Below are 18,575 nucleotides of genomic sequence, written 5' to 3'. Positions count from 1 at the left end.
ATGATTGGCTAGCATCATCCTGCTTTCTGCACCATGATTGGCTTATAGTCCACACTCTCCAGCAGTCCACCAATCACAGTTCTGTTTGTGTGGACGCCATATTATTTCGGAATACCGGTGTGAATATAACACTAAGCTGTATTTATGCAGCTAGTTTAAAATAAAGTTACTAAGTGCCATTCTCAAAAAGGAAGAAATAATCCATTCTTGTGAAGAAAATGTCTCTTTCAACTGCGCGCTCTTTCTTGTCGGAGGCCGGTTATGGGGAACAGGAGTTAGATGCTAATTCGGCTCTCATGGAGCTGGACAAAGGTCTGCCATTAAGATGCTAATATAATTAACCAAAGCTAGCTAACACAGTTATTCTACTGAACAGCTGCTAAATGTTAACTTTTTATACATGCATTCTATAGAAGTAGCTAATACTTCCTGAATTAACTATTTCCTGAAATGTATGCTAGCTAGGTGTAAAGTGTATGCAGGTTATAGAACAGTGTTATGGAGCTTGTTATCTGTTACAGTACTTTTGTTCATAAACTAGCGGTTCACTTCATGACCATTCAGGCACATTATGTAACAAAAACATGATAAAAAAAATAGCTTCTCTCGCCTGTATAATTGTAGTTGAGGTTAATGAAAAGGTGGTATGGCACCACCTGAGGAAATAAGAAATATTGTATGGTATTGCTACGTCTCCTGTGTTGCCAACTCTTTTCAGGGGAAAGTAGCTAATGCATGCTCACAAGGTCGCGAAAACTCGCCGGATGACGTCATGGGCTAGTTTGCACATTCACTGGATTGTCATAATGGTTATACGTGAAGAAGGAGGAGTTACTGAAGACACTTAAGGAGCTTTCATGTCTGAATGGAACCCTTTGGTGTGGTTCGTTTGTAAACACAGCAATGGCAGTCAGGTGCGGACCAAAACAGCCGATCCTAAACCCTCTCGGTGAGCTGGTCTCGGTACGGTTCCAATCAAACTCCAGCGTGGTTCGATTGCAGGAAGAAAGCCATGAGACCTAAATCGACTTAAAGACAAGACGTGAACGAAACATGCTGTGTGTTTTGGTTTGTGGAAGAAGTTTCTCTGTAGAGTTGCCAGAATGAGCTATGAAGCGCAAACTGAGCCAAAGGACAGAGCTATATGCTGTTTAAATGTGACAGTATCCAGATATCCAGTGACACTTGTGCTGATTATATTATATTACCAGACCTGCCAACCTGTATACATGTTGTGTCAGAGCTCCACAATTTCACATCGTACTACATTCATATTAGTTATTATTCAAAAATATGCCAAAAGAGCAGTCTTTGTCTCCCCAGTGAAGTCAAGAGTCAAGTCAAGAGTCATTCATTTGTCTATCGCACAGCTACACTGGGAACACTGGGCATAGAAATGCTTGTGACGAGGCTCAGATTTAGACATTGACAGTACAAACACTTATTAGATATGAACAAACGTATATTTGGACATGATTGGCTGAGATGATGCGGCAATGTAATAAGGTAAATGAGTAAAGTGATATGTGCTATTAAATAAGGCAGAACAGTAAATGCGAGTACAGTAAATAGTACATAGTCAATCTGAATAGTAAATATCCAAGTGTCCAGTAAATCTGAATGGTAAATATCTAAATGACCGGAAGTGGCAGTAAAGGACTACTGGCTGTTAAGTAGTAAGTGGGAGATGGGAGAAGAGCCAGTAGACATATGAATCTGGGGTGATTTGTGGAGGTGTTTTGGTTGTGGAAGATTAAACTGCATCTGCAATGTTTTAAAATGGAAAATCTTTCTTAACTAATATATATCTAATAGCTGTGATGCGAGCTGGAGAGCTGTACCGAGTGCTGGACACTTGCTAGATTTGTTGTTGGACTCTTAATAAATTAGCTATAGGGATCTAAAATGTCTCCAAAACACTGCTTCCAGGTACTGTAGCAATAGAAATACAGTAGCAATTTCACCAGCACTTTTTTTTAAAATGAAATGCACATTGTCAGCATTCTTTTTTTATTGAGAATGAGCATGTTCACACCACATACAACAATATAGAACAAATGAGGTTTCAGCTGTAGTGTCCAGCTCTCAGTAACAGAGAAGTGATTCTGCTACTGATTAATAATTTTGCTTTCGTGTCTCTAACTCAAGGCTTGAGATCGTGCAATCTGGGGGAACAGTGTGAAGCTGTGGTCCTCTTTCCCAAGCTCTTCCAGAAATATCCCTTCCCCATCCTCATCAACTCAGCCTTCCTGAAACTGGCCGATATTTTCAGACTTGGGTACGTACTCACCAGGCCACGATGTGACAGATTACAGACAGTTGTGCACACTGGTTTCTTCTTCTGTCTAATACTGTTCTGTCTCATTAGTTATTAAATACACTGCAACGTTACCAACTTCCACTGCACTAGCAACAGCCCTGTTTATTAAAGTCTTGAGATTTAAGATGTCCACCAATACAATTATTAACGGTTAGGAAATATAATGGCATCACTAGTTGTTATACACTGTTAATAGGTGTAAGGAAAGTTCTGGTCACTCTGATGGCTGGTCACGCAACTTTTTTTGGCTGATAATCTCATGTATGGCCAGATTTGCATCTGAAAGTTTGAAGAGAAACTTACTTTATTTAAAACTTTCCACAGGAACAACTTCCTCCGGATGTGTGTGCTGAAAGTGACCCAGCAGAGTGAGAAGCACCTGGAGAAGATCCTGAACGTGGACGAGTTTGTTAAACGAGTCTTTTCTGTCATCCACAGTAATGATCCCGTAGCCAGAGCCATCACACTCAGGTACACACAGCAATCAGGTGGCCTTAGACATGCATGTACAATCCTGACATTGCTTGTTTAGCTGCATTACATTTGTAGCTCCAGCTTCAGACAGCAAATGTGTGTCAGAACTAAGACAAAATCATGGTGTTGTCTTGCATGGTGATATTTTTAATAAAGTTTGTGATGTGGCTAATTGTAAGATGAATATAAACATGGCCGTATTTACTGAAAGTGTTTATTCATATTTAATGCAGAATGCTGGGCAGCCTGGCGTCCATTATCCCGGAAAGGAAAAACGCCCATCACAGCATTCGCCAGAGCTTGGACTCCCATGACAACATGGAAGTGGAGGCCGCCATCTTTGCAGCAGCCAGTTTCTCATCCCACTCGAAGTACGAGCCTTAAGATCTGCACGCTCGTGTTAAAAGTGGTGCATGCTGAACAATATTTATCTACATTTGCCCTTTTCATGTGTTTTTATTAAGTATTACACTTTTATTACTTGTTGTAATTATAATTACAAACAAACAAACAGCAAACGAGCAGTAATATTTGACTAGCTGCAGTGTTTCGCCACTTGACTACAAAATCATAATTTTTTGTTTTTCAGAGACTTTGCAGCGGGGATTTGCAACAAGATCAGTGAGATGATTCAAGGTAAAAATCATTAATTCTGTATATTTAGCAGGTTTTAGACTGTGTTTTCATTTTATTGAGAGGCACCAGTCTGTGTTTTTTGAGTCACTGTGTACGTGTCTGTGTGGTATTTTTGCATTATTACACTAATCACTTCACCATTTGGTGAAAAATATATTTTAAAACCCCAGCGCCTGATAGAAGAGCTCTTATTAGCGTTCATCCTAACTGTGTGTGTGTGTGTGTGTGTGTGTTTTGGTCAGGCCTGGCCACTCCAGTAGACCTGAAGTTAAAGCTGATCCCCATGCTCCAGTACATGCACCACGATGCTGCTTTGGCCTCCCGGAGCAGGGAGCTGCTGCAGAAGCTCGTATCCTCGTACCCCTCCACGCCCATGGTGATCGTCACACTGCACACCTTCACGCAGCTTTCCCTCTCAGCTCTCATCCACATCCCCAAACAGGTGTGTTTAAATCTCCTCTCTTACTGTACTCCAGACATGTACACAACAATACACTGCTGACTATGTTTTAGAAGCAGTAAAGACATGGTGTAAAATAATGCATTACCTCAGCACTGCTGAATTTTCAAATCTCATTGGTCAGAAATTTTGCATTCATTTTCTATAACAGCAGCTCTGATTGTAGTTCAGGCTACACGGCAAATCACAGTAATACGCTATGTGTAATACGCTATGTGTAATACGCTATGTGTAATACGCCATAAATTCACTTGGTCTTGTATGGTGGGGAAAAAAGGTTTGGTATTTAATAAAGAAAGTATTTACATCAGGCCATATAAACCCCACTATTTTCCACTAACGGCATACCTGATCATGTTTTATTCCTTATTAATTGTATTATTTTTCTGCAGATTGATTTGCTTCTGCAGTATCTGAAGGAAGACCCGAGAAAAGCAGTGAAAAAACTCGCCATTCAGGACCTGAAACTCCTGGCTAAGAAAACTCCTCACATGTGGAGCAGAAAGAACATACAGGTGAGAACATTCACACTTTCACCGAAGTGGGGGTCATAAAGGCTGGATTACTCTTGTTTTTTGTATGTCAGGTTGCTGTCTTGTGTATCCTGAGGTCTTTTGGATTGTCGCTTGTGCACGTCTTCAGAAATTAATGCTACGTGTTTAATCAGTTAACCAGTTAACATTTAGCAGTGCTATTTTATGTGTTTTTTTTTATCATCTTATTTTATATGTTATATTCAGATTGTGTGTGACTGTATGTGTATGTGTGTTGTGTAGCTGTTGTGTGAGAGTGCCCTCAGCACCCCTTATGATGGTCTAAAACTCGGCATGGCCTCTGTCCTCTCTACACTCTCTGGAACCGTTGCCATCAAGCAGTACTTCAGCCCTACCACAGGTAACACACGCATACACACACATCAGACAGAGCACACACTACCTGGACAGAGCTGTAACAGATGGCTGCCCTCAAAGCTGATGGTCACCTTTTCAGTACTTTATAACCTAAAGTACATATTGTGCTTCATTTACTATACTTTCTAAAGAGTAAAAAGTATTACTAAACAGTATTTCTTTTAGAGTGTTTATACTTTATTTGAGTATTAATGAAATTGAATGCTTGTACTCTTATTTAGTTACATTTCCAAGAACAAAATTTCCTTACTCCTCACATTTATTTAGACCTTCAAAGTAGTTGTTTCAAATCTCAAAGGTCTCTTCTTCTCTTATCCAGCCAATGACTGTACGCTAAGCATCAGTGAAATGGGCTCAGTTTGGTATTCAGTCATTTCACTTTTGCATCCAATCAGTTTTATAAAAATTGTGGCTATTTGTCACCGACTGTGACTTTCTCATGCTGCTCAGAGTAGTGTTGAACTTGAGGATGAACGCCCCTGGCACTACCTCAATATGCTGAAGTAAGCAAACTCAAGTAAGCAAAGACTCCTCGCCATCCTAGAAGGCATGAACTCCATCTAATTTGAAAAGCATGTTGAGGTAGCATTATCAGGCTATATTTAACAAAGTAACCTGTTTTCTTTTAACTGAGTAATCTATACTTTAAGAGAAAGGTGCATTAGGTAAGATTCATTATTTTAAGATTAGATTTATAACAGTTAGGTAGGTTCGACACTTGAATGATTCCCCCCATGTTCACGAAGCACTGCCCCCAGGGTCTATGGTTGTATGTAGAATGTCTATAAAATAACTTACAGGAAGCGCATCCAAACTCAGACAAGCATTTTGGAGTCAGTCAGTTTTCCAAACAGGGTTTCCAGCGATTTAATATACTTTTGCTAAGGCCATGGCTTAATCCATTGGGTTTTTTTAAAATCATGTTCTACATATCTTCCAGGTTATTTGTGCAAGTGAGGAATAAAAAAATCGACTATTGCACTTCAATGTATAATTTCTTTATCAGTACTTTGTCCACCCCGATTACATAGTGCAGACTGGGTTCCTTTCTTACATCAATTATATATACAGCTGAGAAATAAACATTTCCTTTTTTTCTTTTAACGGCTTCCTACAGATCATGTGAAACATGCCTACTCTGTAAGCGCCTGTCTTCAAAATTAACAAGATAATTGTTTTCTTTACTTTCAGGTGAATCCCCACCATCTCCTCACCTGACTGATATTGTCAAGCTGGCGCAGGAGTGCTGTTACCATAGCAACCTGGCCGTGGCGGCTCACGGCATAACTGTGCTAGCTAACATTGCCATTTCCTGCCCTGAGAAAGGTAGTACCCAAACACACAAAGTCCATGTTTAACACTGTAGCCGTGTCTCAAATCGCACAGTTGATATAGTTTTTGCAGAACTCTGATGTACTGTACAGTTAATGTACAAATCTACATAGCATAAGTGTTGGTTTACAATATTTAAAAATGACACGATACAGGGAGTGAGAATACAGCTATGCAAAAGACACACAAACTAGGCACATAATTAAAGCTTTTTGGGTTGTAAAGTGTGCACGTATTCTTCTGAAGTTCTGTGATTCAAGACACTTCTATCTTACAGATATTCTGGTACTATTCAAGGGCTCTGTGCAGTCTGACTTATTTTCCTCCAAATTTCAGTTTAATAATTTTTTTAAATGACATGAGATACATGGAGCGAAAATATAGCTTATATCTAGACTTTTTTAAATTTCCCTTTAATGTGTGATTGTGTGTGTGTGGTGCCATGTGATGGATTGCATCTATCCAGGATGTATTTCTGCCTCAGACCTGGTGTTCCTGGGATAGGCTCTGGATCCACTGCAACCCTGACCAGGATAAACGGAAAATGAATGAAGGAATGAATGAATAATTCATAATGGATTTTGAGATTCAGGGAATTTTGGCAGTTGTTCACAAAAGGTTGAATAATTGAATATTTTATTTGGGTGTCTGTAATATCTACAGTGTGTGCAGTGTGACAGTATAGTACTATAGTAAGCATTGGCATTACAGTGTGCATATAGTCTAAACAGAATAGTGTATATGCTATGTATGTTATATATGTTGAATGTTCAGGTTCCTTGTGCACTCGTGAATATGGTGGAGCCTCTTCACATCACGCCACTGAGAGCCATGCACCGGCGCTCCACTCTGGGCTGCCCCAGCTTATTTCCAGACTTTTTTTTTTTTAGCAGAATTATTATGCAAAATGTATTTAAGGTTTTATTTACACAACGTTTTTTTAGTAAATCCATATCTGGAATCTGTTTTATGTCTCAAATCTGTGGTTCTTTCTGTGCACTCCATCCATCACAGAAATCGTTGGACCTTACATAAGAATAATAAGAATATAAGACTATAGTGCATTCTGTGCCATTTGAGACATTAAGCCAGTGTTTGCTCTAGACTTACTCCTGGTTCATGTCCCTAATACAGCACCTTATAGACTTCCCCTCTCCCTTACTTTTTGATTGTCTCTCACTCTTTTTCTCTTGGTGTAGATGTTGTACAGTTGGAGCAGGACACGGTGATGGGGATGGAGTCTTTACTGTTGCTGTGCAGTCAGGACGACAGTGCGTCCGCTCAGACCACGCTGAAAGTGAGTACAGCATGGCTGCACTGCGTGTACACACTCATTACACTTTAGGTTGTTTAGTTCAGGGTGTCTGTGGGTCCTAATTTGCATGAAATTACATTTATGAAATTTAAGACTTCAGTATAAAATGCTAATTAAAATATTAATAAATATTTTATGCTACAAACATAGATATGGCCTCATTCATATACAACAGGTGTCCCAAACATTATAGTCAGCTGAACCACTTCAACCTAAATAATGTGTCTTGAGATTTTAAGTAGGCGAAGTGTCAATGTTAAGTGTGTTTTGTAATAAACTGCACAACTTTTTAGCCTTTTTGTTTCTATACAGTCATTTATTTTTCACATATGCAATCATACTTACAGTGGTATTTTTGACTGTACGTATGTATTATAACATGCATGCTGTAATCATGAGTGCTAGTTCTACATATGTAGTTTAGAAGTATTACATATGGTAGGAAATGTTATTCTTATAGGATTGTTACAGAGATTTTGTACATGGGAGCACTTTCCTCCCTTCTATTAATGTCCATTTAGAGGGAGGGTCATATAGCTCCCTTTTTTCACCACATTTTTATGCGTTGTTTTTCTCCCCAAATACCAGGAAAAGACAGGTTTGTATATTTTGTGTACCATCATTGTGTACCATCAAAGTCTTGTATTACACTTAAAGTAGCATTAAAAAGTAAACAGAAATCTTCACACCTTTCCTCTGACTTTTTATGTAGGAAATTTCTTTATACAGGTTTTAAAACTTTTACTAGGTTTAAAGCTTCATGCTTTCTTTGCAATTTATGGCTGACAATCACCTGTTCTCATTGTCTCTCAACTGTCTTCTATCTTTCTCTCCCCTACTCTCTCACTATTTCTCTCGTGCTGTCCTACTTTTGTTGTGCTCTCTGTCTTCTCTCTCTCATTCTGTACACACCTGCATTGCTCTTTTTCCTTCCTAGCTTTCCCTTTTGTCCCTTTCTCCTCTTTAATTTACTCTCAATCTACCTCTCATTCTCTGCCGCACTCCTTGTCTCTCTTGCCCTGTCAGTTAAAGTGTAATGTGCTTTGTTTAATCACTGATTTACATGTAGTATTGTCATAATTATTACAAGGAGAACTGTACTAATACTAGTAATGAAAATATGATTTTAGATATAGATAATATCAGTTCAGTTCTCTCTCTCTCTCTCTCTCTCACTCTCACTCAGACGGTGCTGGTGTGTCTGGTGAGGATGTTGAGGGCGCGTCCTCTCCTCAGTCAGATGTGTGTAGAGCTCCTCTTGGCACAGCTGCATCACTCCTGTGACTCGGCGTGCACTGCTATCTGCCATGCTCTGGCCGCCATCGTTACTCAGCTGCCAGTGCTGGGGGAGAGCATGCTGGGAAATCTTTTGGAGCTGTACAGCAGTGCCACTCACAGGAGCTCTGATAAACAGCAGGAAATTTTGGTTGGTGTCTACACTGAAAGAAATAAATTGCTCACCAAAGTAATGTTTTAGAATGTAATTAACACTTTATTAAGTGTATTAAGATGTGTAATGTTTATTTAGATATTAAATAATAAATAATATAATGTTCAATGGGGTCTTCTGCTTTCTCTGTTTCTCAGGTGTGTTTGGCTACAGTGGTGTTTGTGGCAAGTCAGTCGTCTCTGAGTGCTGAGGTAAAAGCCGTGATTCGACCGCAGCTGGAAGCCTCGGCTAATGGCTGGACCGTCTACCGCATTGCACGTCAGGCCTCGCGCATGGTGAGCTGCTCACTAAGGTTCTGACTCGTTTTAATACTGAGGCATCAGTTCAGTAATTAATGCTTGGTTAAAGGACTGGAGCAGGGGAAAGAATAGTGTATGGACTTTTGTAAAATGGTGGACTTCTAAAACAGTGAACTACTTGATAATACATATTATGTGGTTTTATACAAGCCTTGTGGAAAAGTTCAACTAAATAGTAATAGATAATATCACGGAGCCAAATGCAGTGCTATTCTGCCCTAAAAAAAGATGCTTGGAGCATGACACATTACCTGAGCATGCTGACTGAACCACTCTGACATAATACAGACTTACTTTCAGCTGGCTGATATAATCCTGACTGCATAAGAGAAGCGAAAATACCAGCAATGCCAACAAAACTCACCTGAAACACAGCTGCGCTTGCACTTTTCAAATCTTGAGAAATATATAATATTCTTTAATATTCAAAAACTGGGTAAAAATGAGCCATTGTATGTCATGCCAATAAAGGGCCCTGAATAGAATTAAAAATGGAGTGCAGTACTGGCCAAGTCTTCACACTGTACACTGTACACAAAGTTTCAGGTATACTGGTTGCTCTTCCTTTAATATTAAGAAGAATAAATAGTAAGATTATTATTTGAATCTTGTTGCAGGGCTGCCACGAGTTCTCCAGCGAGCTGTACCAAAGTCTGCGCACACGCGTTGCCTCTGAGCACTTCTACTTCTGGCTGAACGCACTGATGGAGTTCTCGCAGGCTGAGCACTGCCTGACCGGCCTGACTGACGGAGACTACAGCGGAGCCATCACTGCCATCACCGATGCCCTCAAATCCTACCAGAAAGGCTTCACTTCCCTCACGGTCAGAGTCTAGTACAGTTCACACACTTCTCAGAGAAACCCCCTGAGCTCAAGCTCTCAGTCCAGCTATTCACATATAAGGCTCATTAGTCAAAGGTGTACCATAATAGTGTTTTGGCCACAGAGCTTTTAGTTCCTGAACTTTGCACTCACAGAACACATTTCTATTAAAACTGCCATTATATTTAAGTTATTGACTTAAACTTATTTTTGAGTTATTGATGATTAGATTACACCCATGCACTTCAGACCAAGAGGCTGATAACTATAAGAACTTATTAAACAAATAAATAATAATAATTTGGATTGGGATTTTTCCACAACTGTAGGAAAACGAAAAAAAAAAAATCACAGACCCCCTGACTATACTTGACGGACCCTGGGCTTCCCCGCAGCCCTCTTTGATAACTATGGCTTAAATATACTTGTTTAAAAAAGTGTTCTTAGTGTGTAAATTGGCTGAAATTGTATTATTAAAAAACAAATTACAACCTCTGAATATTTATAGATGCTCCAACCTTATTGTTTTTTTACTTTTCATTCAAGATTAGTCACAGATTCTGAAAATGTGAATATATGTAGCTGTTCATCACCTTGACTGATAAGTGTTCCTGTCTTTATATGCACTGTATGCAGTTGTGTGTATTGTATAGTTTTGTGTTGTCTTATATTTTGCACATAGTTTGGAGACTTGCTATTTCATCACACCGTGGATGAATAGTAAAACTTACTTGAGTATTGTGTTTTGCGTGTGCGTGTGTGCGCGTGTCTGTGTGTATCCAGGCTGCAAGCACCCCCCTGAGTCCCCTGGTGTTCCAGTGTGAGTTTGTGAAGCTGCGAATTGACACGCTGCAGGCTCTGGCCCAGCTTATCTGCACCTGTAACAGCCTAAAGACGAGTCCTCCACCTGCCATTGCTGCCAGCATGGCCCTGTCCTCCGGGAATGAACTGCAGCGCTGCGGACGCATCTCCCAGCAGGTGCTACACACACACACACACACACACACAAACATACAGGTAAACAAAAAAAAATTTACACTCATGATTTGTCTTCATTTTTAGTTGTACACTTAGTTGTACATTTTTAGTTGAGCACTGGGCTTTGTCAGCACAGACCATTAATGTTTTGACTATTAATGCATCAGATTGAGTTGGAAGAGAATTATACCAGGAAATGTATCATATCTTTACATTTATTAAAATAATAGGATATTTCCTTTGCTCTTGCACAGATGAAGCTCTCCATGGATGAATTCCGGAGTCTTGCCAGTCGCTACTCTGATTTGTACCAGTCCTCTTTTGATGCTGATTCAGCTACACTCCGAAATGTCGAACTGTATCCTTTAGGGCAAAGACAGACTCGAGAAAGAGTGCAAATTGAGAACACATTACAGGTACAGGCATGAAAAATAAAAAACATTTTCAAAAAAAAAAAAATAACAATTTCTGATTGGCTGGCTTTTTTTTTTTTTTTTTTACATTGGTACAGTTTATTTGCTAGTTTAAAATCGTTCAGTTATGTCAGTTATAAGAGAACACAAAATGGACAAAACCTTTGCAGTTTTTCATTTTTTAACTTTTAGTTCTTAACTGCTGATTGTGATAGCACTCAAAACAAGACTGAGCAACTTCTGACACTATTTAGCACCATTTAATTAAAAACAAAATGCAACGTTTCCCTCAACTCATTTATTAGGCAACAGCAGAGCTGCCTGCTTATCTCCTATGTGATTGAGGCTTTAATACTCGACCCTCACACTGCCAGGTAAGAGTGAACACACATGCACAGAGCTTACGAAAACTTTCATTTAAACAGGCCAGAATCTTTATTGCCATGTGACAGGGGTTAGTAGGAATTTTTGTTGTTGCTATGCCCCAACCAGTATGAACTTTTTATTAACTATTTAAAAAATTCTAATGCTGAATGTCCCAATATCAAATGACATAGACAGTAATAGTTGAAGTTAAACAGGGCTTTACTGAAATCTAAATGACTATGAACACAGGCCACTTACAAATGCAACGTAGTATGACTTTAAAACAGTTTGATAATATGATGAATGTGGTTTTACTATAGAATATCGTATTGCTGCTTTATTGGCATGAATTCAGCTGACGCCATTAAGTCATTGGATTTAGATTTGTTAGGGGCAGTGGTGGCTCAGTGGTTAAGGCTTTGGGTTACTAATCAGAAGGTCGGGTGTTCAAGCCCCAGCACTGTCAAGCTTCCACTGTTGGGCCCTTGAGCAAGGCCCTCAACCCTCTCTGCTCCAGGGGCATCATAACATAGCTGACTCTGCTCTCTGACCCCAGCTTCCTAACAAGTTGGGATATGCGAAGAAAAGAATTTCACTGTGCTGTAGTGTATATGTGACAAATAAAGGTGGCTTCTTCTGTGTATGATTTTATATCTGATATATCTGTTTTTACTAAGTTCTTGTTTGCATGCTCGGTCTCTTTGCATCTAAGCAACCTGGCAAATGCTTACTAACCAGAAAAAGCTAACTAGTGCACAGAACTTCTTGTCTATAATGGGTAGGTTTATCCATATCAGCTTGCACAATTCCAGTTCTCCTTACGCGTTTGTGTCTAGTTCTTCATGAATCTGTCCAAGAATCCTGGGATTCTTGGACAGGAAGATGCTAATCAGGCATGCTTTCTAGAATATTAGGCCTGTTCATTTGGCATTTGAACAGTGTTTTGTAACATTTCTAAGTTAATCCTTGACATTTAATATAAATCACGTTTGGGCTCCAACAAACCTTTTTATTACTTCACACTTTATTCCCTGGGAATATGGTATACCATATATAATATGAACAAATACTGTTAATATTCCTCTTACTGTCTGCAGCTTGGTAAAACTTGGAATGTAAATACTGTTTTTTCACATCATTGCACTGGTTTATTTGTCCCAGTTTGCAGGATTTTGGCCCGCTGAGTTCAGTTCAGGCAGAGAGCAAGTATGAGCGCAGGATGCAGTCTGTGTTCAACCTCGTTCTGGAGGAAGTGGAGTCACTGAGCAGGAAGCACCCTCCTGTTTCTTACCTGGTAGAGTATAAAAGCAGCTGCTGGAGTGGCCTACATATAAACCTTGATTTTCTGCTTATTAATAATAATAAATAAGTTGTTGTTGAGAAACTCTTTCTCCTTCTGTTTCTCTTCAGCACACTGGCTGTCTGTGTGACGCTGTTATTGCTCTGCTTAAAGTGCCACTGTCCTTCCAGAGGTATTTCTTCCAAAAACTGCAGTCAACCAGTATCAAAGTGAGTCAGTGCGCTGTTTAATCAAGTCTCAGTAATCAAGTGCCCAGTGATCCATATTGTTACTATAGCAATAGTGACTCCTTAACAAAACATTGTTACATTCATAATGCATCTATAATTGACAGTTATAATGTAACATTTTATATAAGATTATTATGGATTAATTAGCCTTTGTAAAAGATAATTATATTTCCCCCGTAACCAGTCCTTTTATTTCATTACAATAATAGCACTTCCTCCATGTTACTTCCTTTGTGACATCTGGTCACGAGCCTGTTAGCAGATATAACTGACACTTCTTGTCTGTTAACATTTATACAAGATAACTATTGCTTTGTCATGATTTTCTAATATATATTTATTGGATGATCTATCAGTACTATTCTGTTCTATCAATAATTATGTTCTTGATTATTTGGACATATTTTTACGTAAGGTAAGATAAAAGGTAGAGCAAAATAAAAAGTAAGTACAAGGTAGGATATAAGGTAGTATATTATTGCATAAATATCACACTTACATGTAAGATATAACAGTATTAAATATTTAAATAATAATTAAAAAATATATTGAGTCTAAATGTTTGACATACAGTGTTACAAAGTGCAGCAGTGAACAGATATACTGTATATTAGTAAATACAAATAACTGATAACTGATTAATAATAAAAATCCTGCTCAAAGCATGAAGAGTCAGCAAAGTCCCACTTCTTACCTTTAAATGAGTTATACTGTATATACAAGCATTTGCTTTAGATCAATCAACATACAGACTTATTCGCTTGTTAAATCTATAACGTTAACTAATACAATTTGCTCACACAGAGGTCAAAAAATTATGTAATTCCTGCTTCCGATTTCCCATTTCCAAGGTAAGTTGAATGCAGCGTCAGTCTTATAAGCTGTGACCTCATTTTTGCTGACCTCTGATTGCTCCCACAGCTGGCTCTGTCTCCATCTCCTCGCACACCCAATGAGCCAATCCCGGTGCAGAACACACAGCAGCTCACGCTAAAGGTTGAGGGAGTCATTCAGCACGGCTCCACTCCCGGCCTTTTCCGCAAAATCCTCTCGGTCTGCCTGAACGCCAGCTCCACGCTGCAGTCCAAACCTACTCCTGACTTCAAGGTGGGGTTAAAGTCCCAAATCATGATCAAAAGCTTCTGTTACAGCTTACAATGTTCTATTATATGGAAGAATTATTGAATGTAATCTGTGAATGGAGATAAAGAGATACAAGATGAAGGTCTATTCATTATTCATCAAGATTAAATTGTTCCTCTGAGCAAGGAGTCAATCTCCCAGCATTATTCAGAGGGTTAAATATCATGTCTTTACTAAATGTTGTTATCCAAATCCTTTAGTACTCAGTCTATCATTTGTAAACAGTTCAGGTGGTAGGAAGTAAAAAGATTATATCAGTGTGTGTTTTAAATCTCACTATGCCAATCCATTGTGCAGGCACAGAGCCTTCAGAGGCTATGCAACAGAAAAATGTCTAAATCTGTAATTCCAAGTAAACACATTCTCATCAACGTCCCTTACTATTTGAAAACATCACGAGTATGTACCAGAACACACTCGACCTCAGGAAGAAAATGTAGCTCAAATGATTCTTGGAATATTTTGTATGGTCTAATTCAGGACAGGCAAACTTGTGACCAAGCCTTTTGCAAAATAATGTTGGTCTGCTGTTAAGTTGTTGCTTTTCAACACAGGAGTCATGAAATTGAATTGATGAGGTTAATTCTACACTTCTGCACTACTGCGCTTATGTGTGTTTAATTGGCCAAGATTCAGTTTCTATAATGAAGGAATATAATTAGTAAGCTAAATCTGTAAAATGTTTGTGTACATGGTGCAGTTCATGGCTATAGCAGAAAGTGCTTAACTCTCTCCTGCTAAGCTAGTTACTAAATTAAAAGTACTAGTGTTTACTACTTTAAATTTTATGGGTAGTATTTAGGATTCTATATATTTTATCCCTCCGTCTGTTCCGCAAACTGATCTATTTCCTTTACTCATTTACGTTCATGGCATTTGGCAGATGCCCTTATCCAGAGCGACTTACATTTATCTCATTTTATACAACTGAGCAGTTGAGGGTTAAGGGCCCACCAGTGGCAGCTTGGTGGTGCTGGGGATTGAGCTTTACTTATTCACTAATGAAACAAGTGGAGTCAGGAGTTCAACCAAGGTGAAGTATAGAGAGGAAGTTGAGAAGGGTGTGTTACAAACAGTAACTATAGTGAAGCAATGAACTCAACACAGACATTTCCAACAGACTTTGTGTGCTGTGAGGATGCAGCTGCATTATGACTACAGTGACTGGCTTAGAGCTGTGATATTACACCACCATTACACGTCTATAATGATCAAGTTTCACATCAAGGATTGTCTCTTGGAGACTCAGTCACGGAGATGTAACTGGAAAATATAGCAGAGCTTTAAAGAAGCCAATCCACTGGAATATAGTATAAAACACTAACAGCAAATATATTTTCTTCCCCTGTGACACTGCATAGTGCTATAATCTCTTTCAAGTGGAGTAAAGCAACACATTTTCAAACACCAGAATGCAATAGAAATCCACTCACCATTCACTTTAATAGGAATACCTGTACACCAGGATGTTCATGCAGTTATCCAGTCAGTCTTACCCAACACGATCTCTGCATGAAGACACTCAACGCAAGATTAAAAAGTAAATAAAAACATTTCCGCATTGCTTTGGTGAAGTATATTTATGGCTGAGGTGAAGTTATCATGCAGAAAAACCCAATTTTGGTCGTCTGTTTTTGGTTGTTTTCCAATACCCACCCATAATGGCATTCAACAGGTTTTTACAGTCTGTCACATGTTTAAGTTACTGACAAAAGCTAAATAAATAAATTTACAGATGTCAGATGTCTTAAACTGAATGCATAGGCTTGAAGTGAGGATTGTCGCATTAAAAAGGGGTTCTTGAGGAATTTAAAGGCACTCATTTTCAGTGCTAGGAAAGGATGAACGTTCAGAAATGTTTCGAAATCCATTGTCTTTAGATATTCCCATATTATCCACAATATCCACATCTTCTCTGATGACATATGCTATGTTTTATCTTTTGCTCTTTTTGACTTTTTAAAAATCAAAAAGTGTGTCCAGACTGTTTAAAAAAAATCTATAAATATTCATGAATCAATGTGGATTTTTTTTTCACTTTCAACATGATTTTGATCAGTTCAAGTGTTGTAAATGAAGATGTTGCTATTATCAACAGTATTTTACTCTTCTATAACATCGGAGATTATTTGTATCATACGGTGAAATTTGAGTTTTACCTACTCCATCTTGGTCATGTGGAACTATAAGATTTGAGCTTTCTCTATAGAGGCTCTGTCTCTGACTGTGAAATATACAATACTGTAGCTTGTGATGGAAAGTATCATATGATTCTCAAAGACATTTCTAAGATACATGAAATGCATCACAGTACATAGGTTTGCTGACAGTAAAAGTGTTGCATTGGTACTTTGGTACTTTCTTTATTTTGCTACTTTATTTAATGTCTACAAAAACAATTGGATTTTTATTTTTTATATTTAAAAAATGTATTATAAATAATCAGCTCAGCTGCTTCCAGTCAGTTAGTAACTAAAAAAATGAATAATTTTTTTTTTTAATTTAATAAAAAGATATCATGATATCTAGAACATTTCAGAAAAGTGGATTGCGAGAGAATTCATGACGATATTGATATTGCGTAGTCATATCACCCAGCCCTAACTCCTTCATATCTTCCCTTTAGATTCCTCTCGAGTCCAAGGCCAATGAGATCGAGCAGCAGGTGGAGCCTCATAACGACTACTTCAGCACTCAGTTCCTGCTGAACTTCTCTGTGCCGGGGACCCACAGTGTGACGGTGGAGGCGTGTGTGGTGGATGAGAGCGGGGTACAGTGGAAAACCGGGCCCAAGAGTACAGTGAGCGTTAAATCCATGGAGGATCCGTTCTCACAACAGCTCCGCCATCAGCAGGCTGGAGCTCAGGCAGCTCAGCGCAACGTCACCGCCCGCTTCCAGTAACATTTCAGCCTTGTGTTTCAGACGCCTGCATTTGTAGTTCATCCCTCTACCAGATGTCCATCCAGTGACACTTGCATACTTGGTCCAGTGTTCAGACTAGCAAGTCTCACACTCAGGTTATGCTGTTATAGGAAAATAAACAACGATACCATGATCACTTTGAAGTGATAATATATTACAACTAGCGCATTACTAGAAACTTGTGATTTGGCTTTTCTATATTTGTTATAGAAAAATAAAGCAACATCCTTCTTACCAATCAGGTTTGAGAATTCAACAAATGGTAGGAGCAAAAAATGTCTACGTTCTACTGTATAATTTCTACACATGACCGATTTACTTCTGTTTAAAGAAGCAGTTTGTCATTTTTGTGCTTTCTGCTGCCTATGAGGTAAAATGCATTTGCAAAGAAAACTTTCTACCCCTCCAGATCGACCTCACCCTCCTCTGTTGAAACAATGTATGCCTTTTTATGGGGCAAAGGAAGAGGTGAGCAGTTCTCTTTCAGCTAATTTACAGACCTGGAAAAAAAAAAAGCCCTGTTTCTTTGATATTTTGTAATTACAGGTTTTGAAAAAAAAAATTCAAATGTTAAAAATTTATTAAGTTTAAACTTTGTTGTTAATAATAATAAAAAAAGGGTCTTTCAATTTAAATCATGTTTTTACCTGAAACAGCTGAATGTGAACTAAACTTAGAGAGGAACTGGGAGGAAAAGTAGAGAATTTGGAGGAATTAGTCAGAGAAATGTACTGAAATCATGAATGTGGTTTGTTCCTTTTATGGCAATTGAATTCATTTGCATAAAATGAAGAAAATCTCAATTGAAATATCGCTTCTTTCTGGAGCGCTGTGTCACATTTATACAAGTAGCCAGTTGAAGGAACACAGATGACCAGAACAGTCTGCTTCGAGATATCTAACCTTTCAAGCGTGTGATTTCTTTACAAAGTGCTCGTCATGTATTGCTGATGTTTTTGCATAGCTACATGCCAAAGCAAAATGGACGCAAACCTAATCAGATCTATTGTAATCAAATATGCAGTCGGGATTGAAACTTTTCACACTGCAATTTTCTCATGGGTAAGAAAAAAATTCCTCCGCTGCATATTTTAAATATTCTAACTGCTATCATGCAGTCTATTTAATTAGCATAAGGCTGGGAATGGGATCTGTACAATATGTTCTGTTGTCTGTGTGTGTTGTCATTTTTGTGCTCATGC

General features: G+C 38.6%; 1 protein-coding gene across 1 annotated transcript; it reads left to right on the top strand.

Annotated features, from left to right (window-relative positions):
- The first annotated feature begins 91 nt into the window (after window positions 1-91).
- On the top strand, window positions 92-17,611 carry ints7 (integrator complex subunit 7). The gene is made up of 20 exons (XM_026923785.3): window positions 92-312; window positions 2,149-2,278; window positions 2,645-2,791; window positions 3,028-3,165; window positions 3,384-3,430; window positions 3,673-3,872; window positions 4,283-4,405; window positions 4,667-4,784; window positions 5,993-6,127; window positions 7,333-7,430; window positions 8,635-8,874; window positions 9,036-9,173; window positions 9,815-10,021; window positions 10,804-10,998; window positions 11,253-11,356; window positions 11,717-11,785; window positions 12,939-13,071; window positions 13,188-13,286; window positions 14,229-14,414; window positions 17,077-17,611. Exons 1-20 carry the CDS (start codon window positions 219-221, stop codon window positions 17,350-17,352), a joined length of 2,877 nt encoding a protein of 958 aa, XP_026779586.3. The 5' UTR covers window positions 92-218; the 3' UTR covers window positions 17,353-17,611.
- The last annotated feature ends 964 nt before the right edge of the window (window positions 17,612-18,575 follow it).

Source organism: Pangasianodon hypophthalmus, chromosome 19 (genome assembly GCF_027358585.1).
Source record: "Pangasianodon hypophthalmus isolate fPanHyp1 chromosome 19, fPanHyp1.pri, whole genome shotgun sequence".
NCBI classification, from domain to species: domain Eukaryota; kingdom Metazoa; phylum Chordata; class Actinopteri; order Siluriformes; family Pangasiidae; genus Pangasianodon; species Pangasianodon hypophthalmus.
This window is presented reverse-complemented; position numbering and strand designations above follow the sequence as displayed.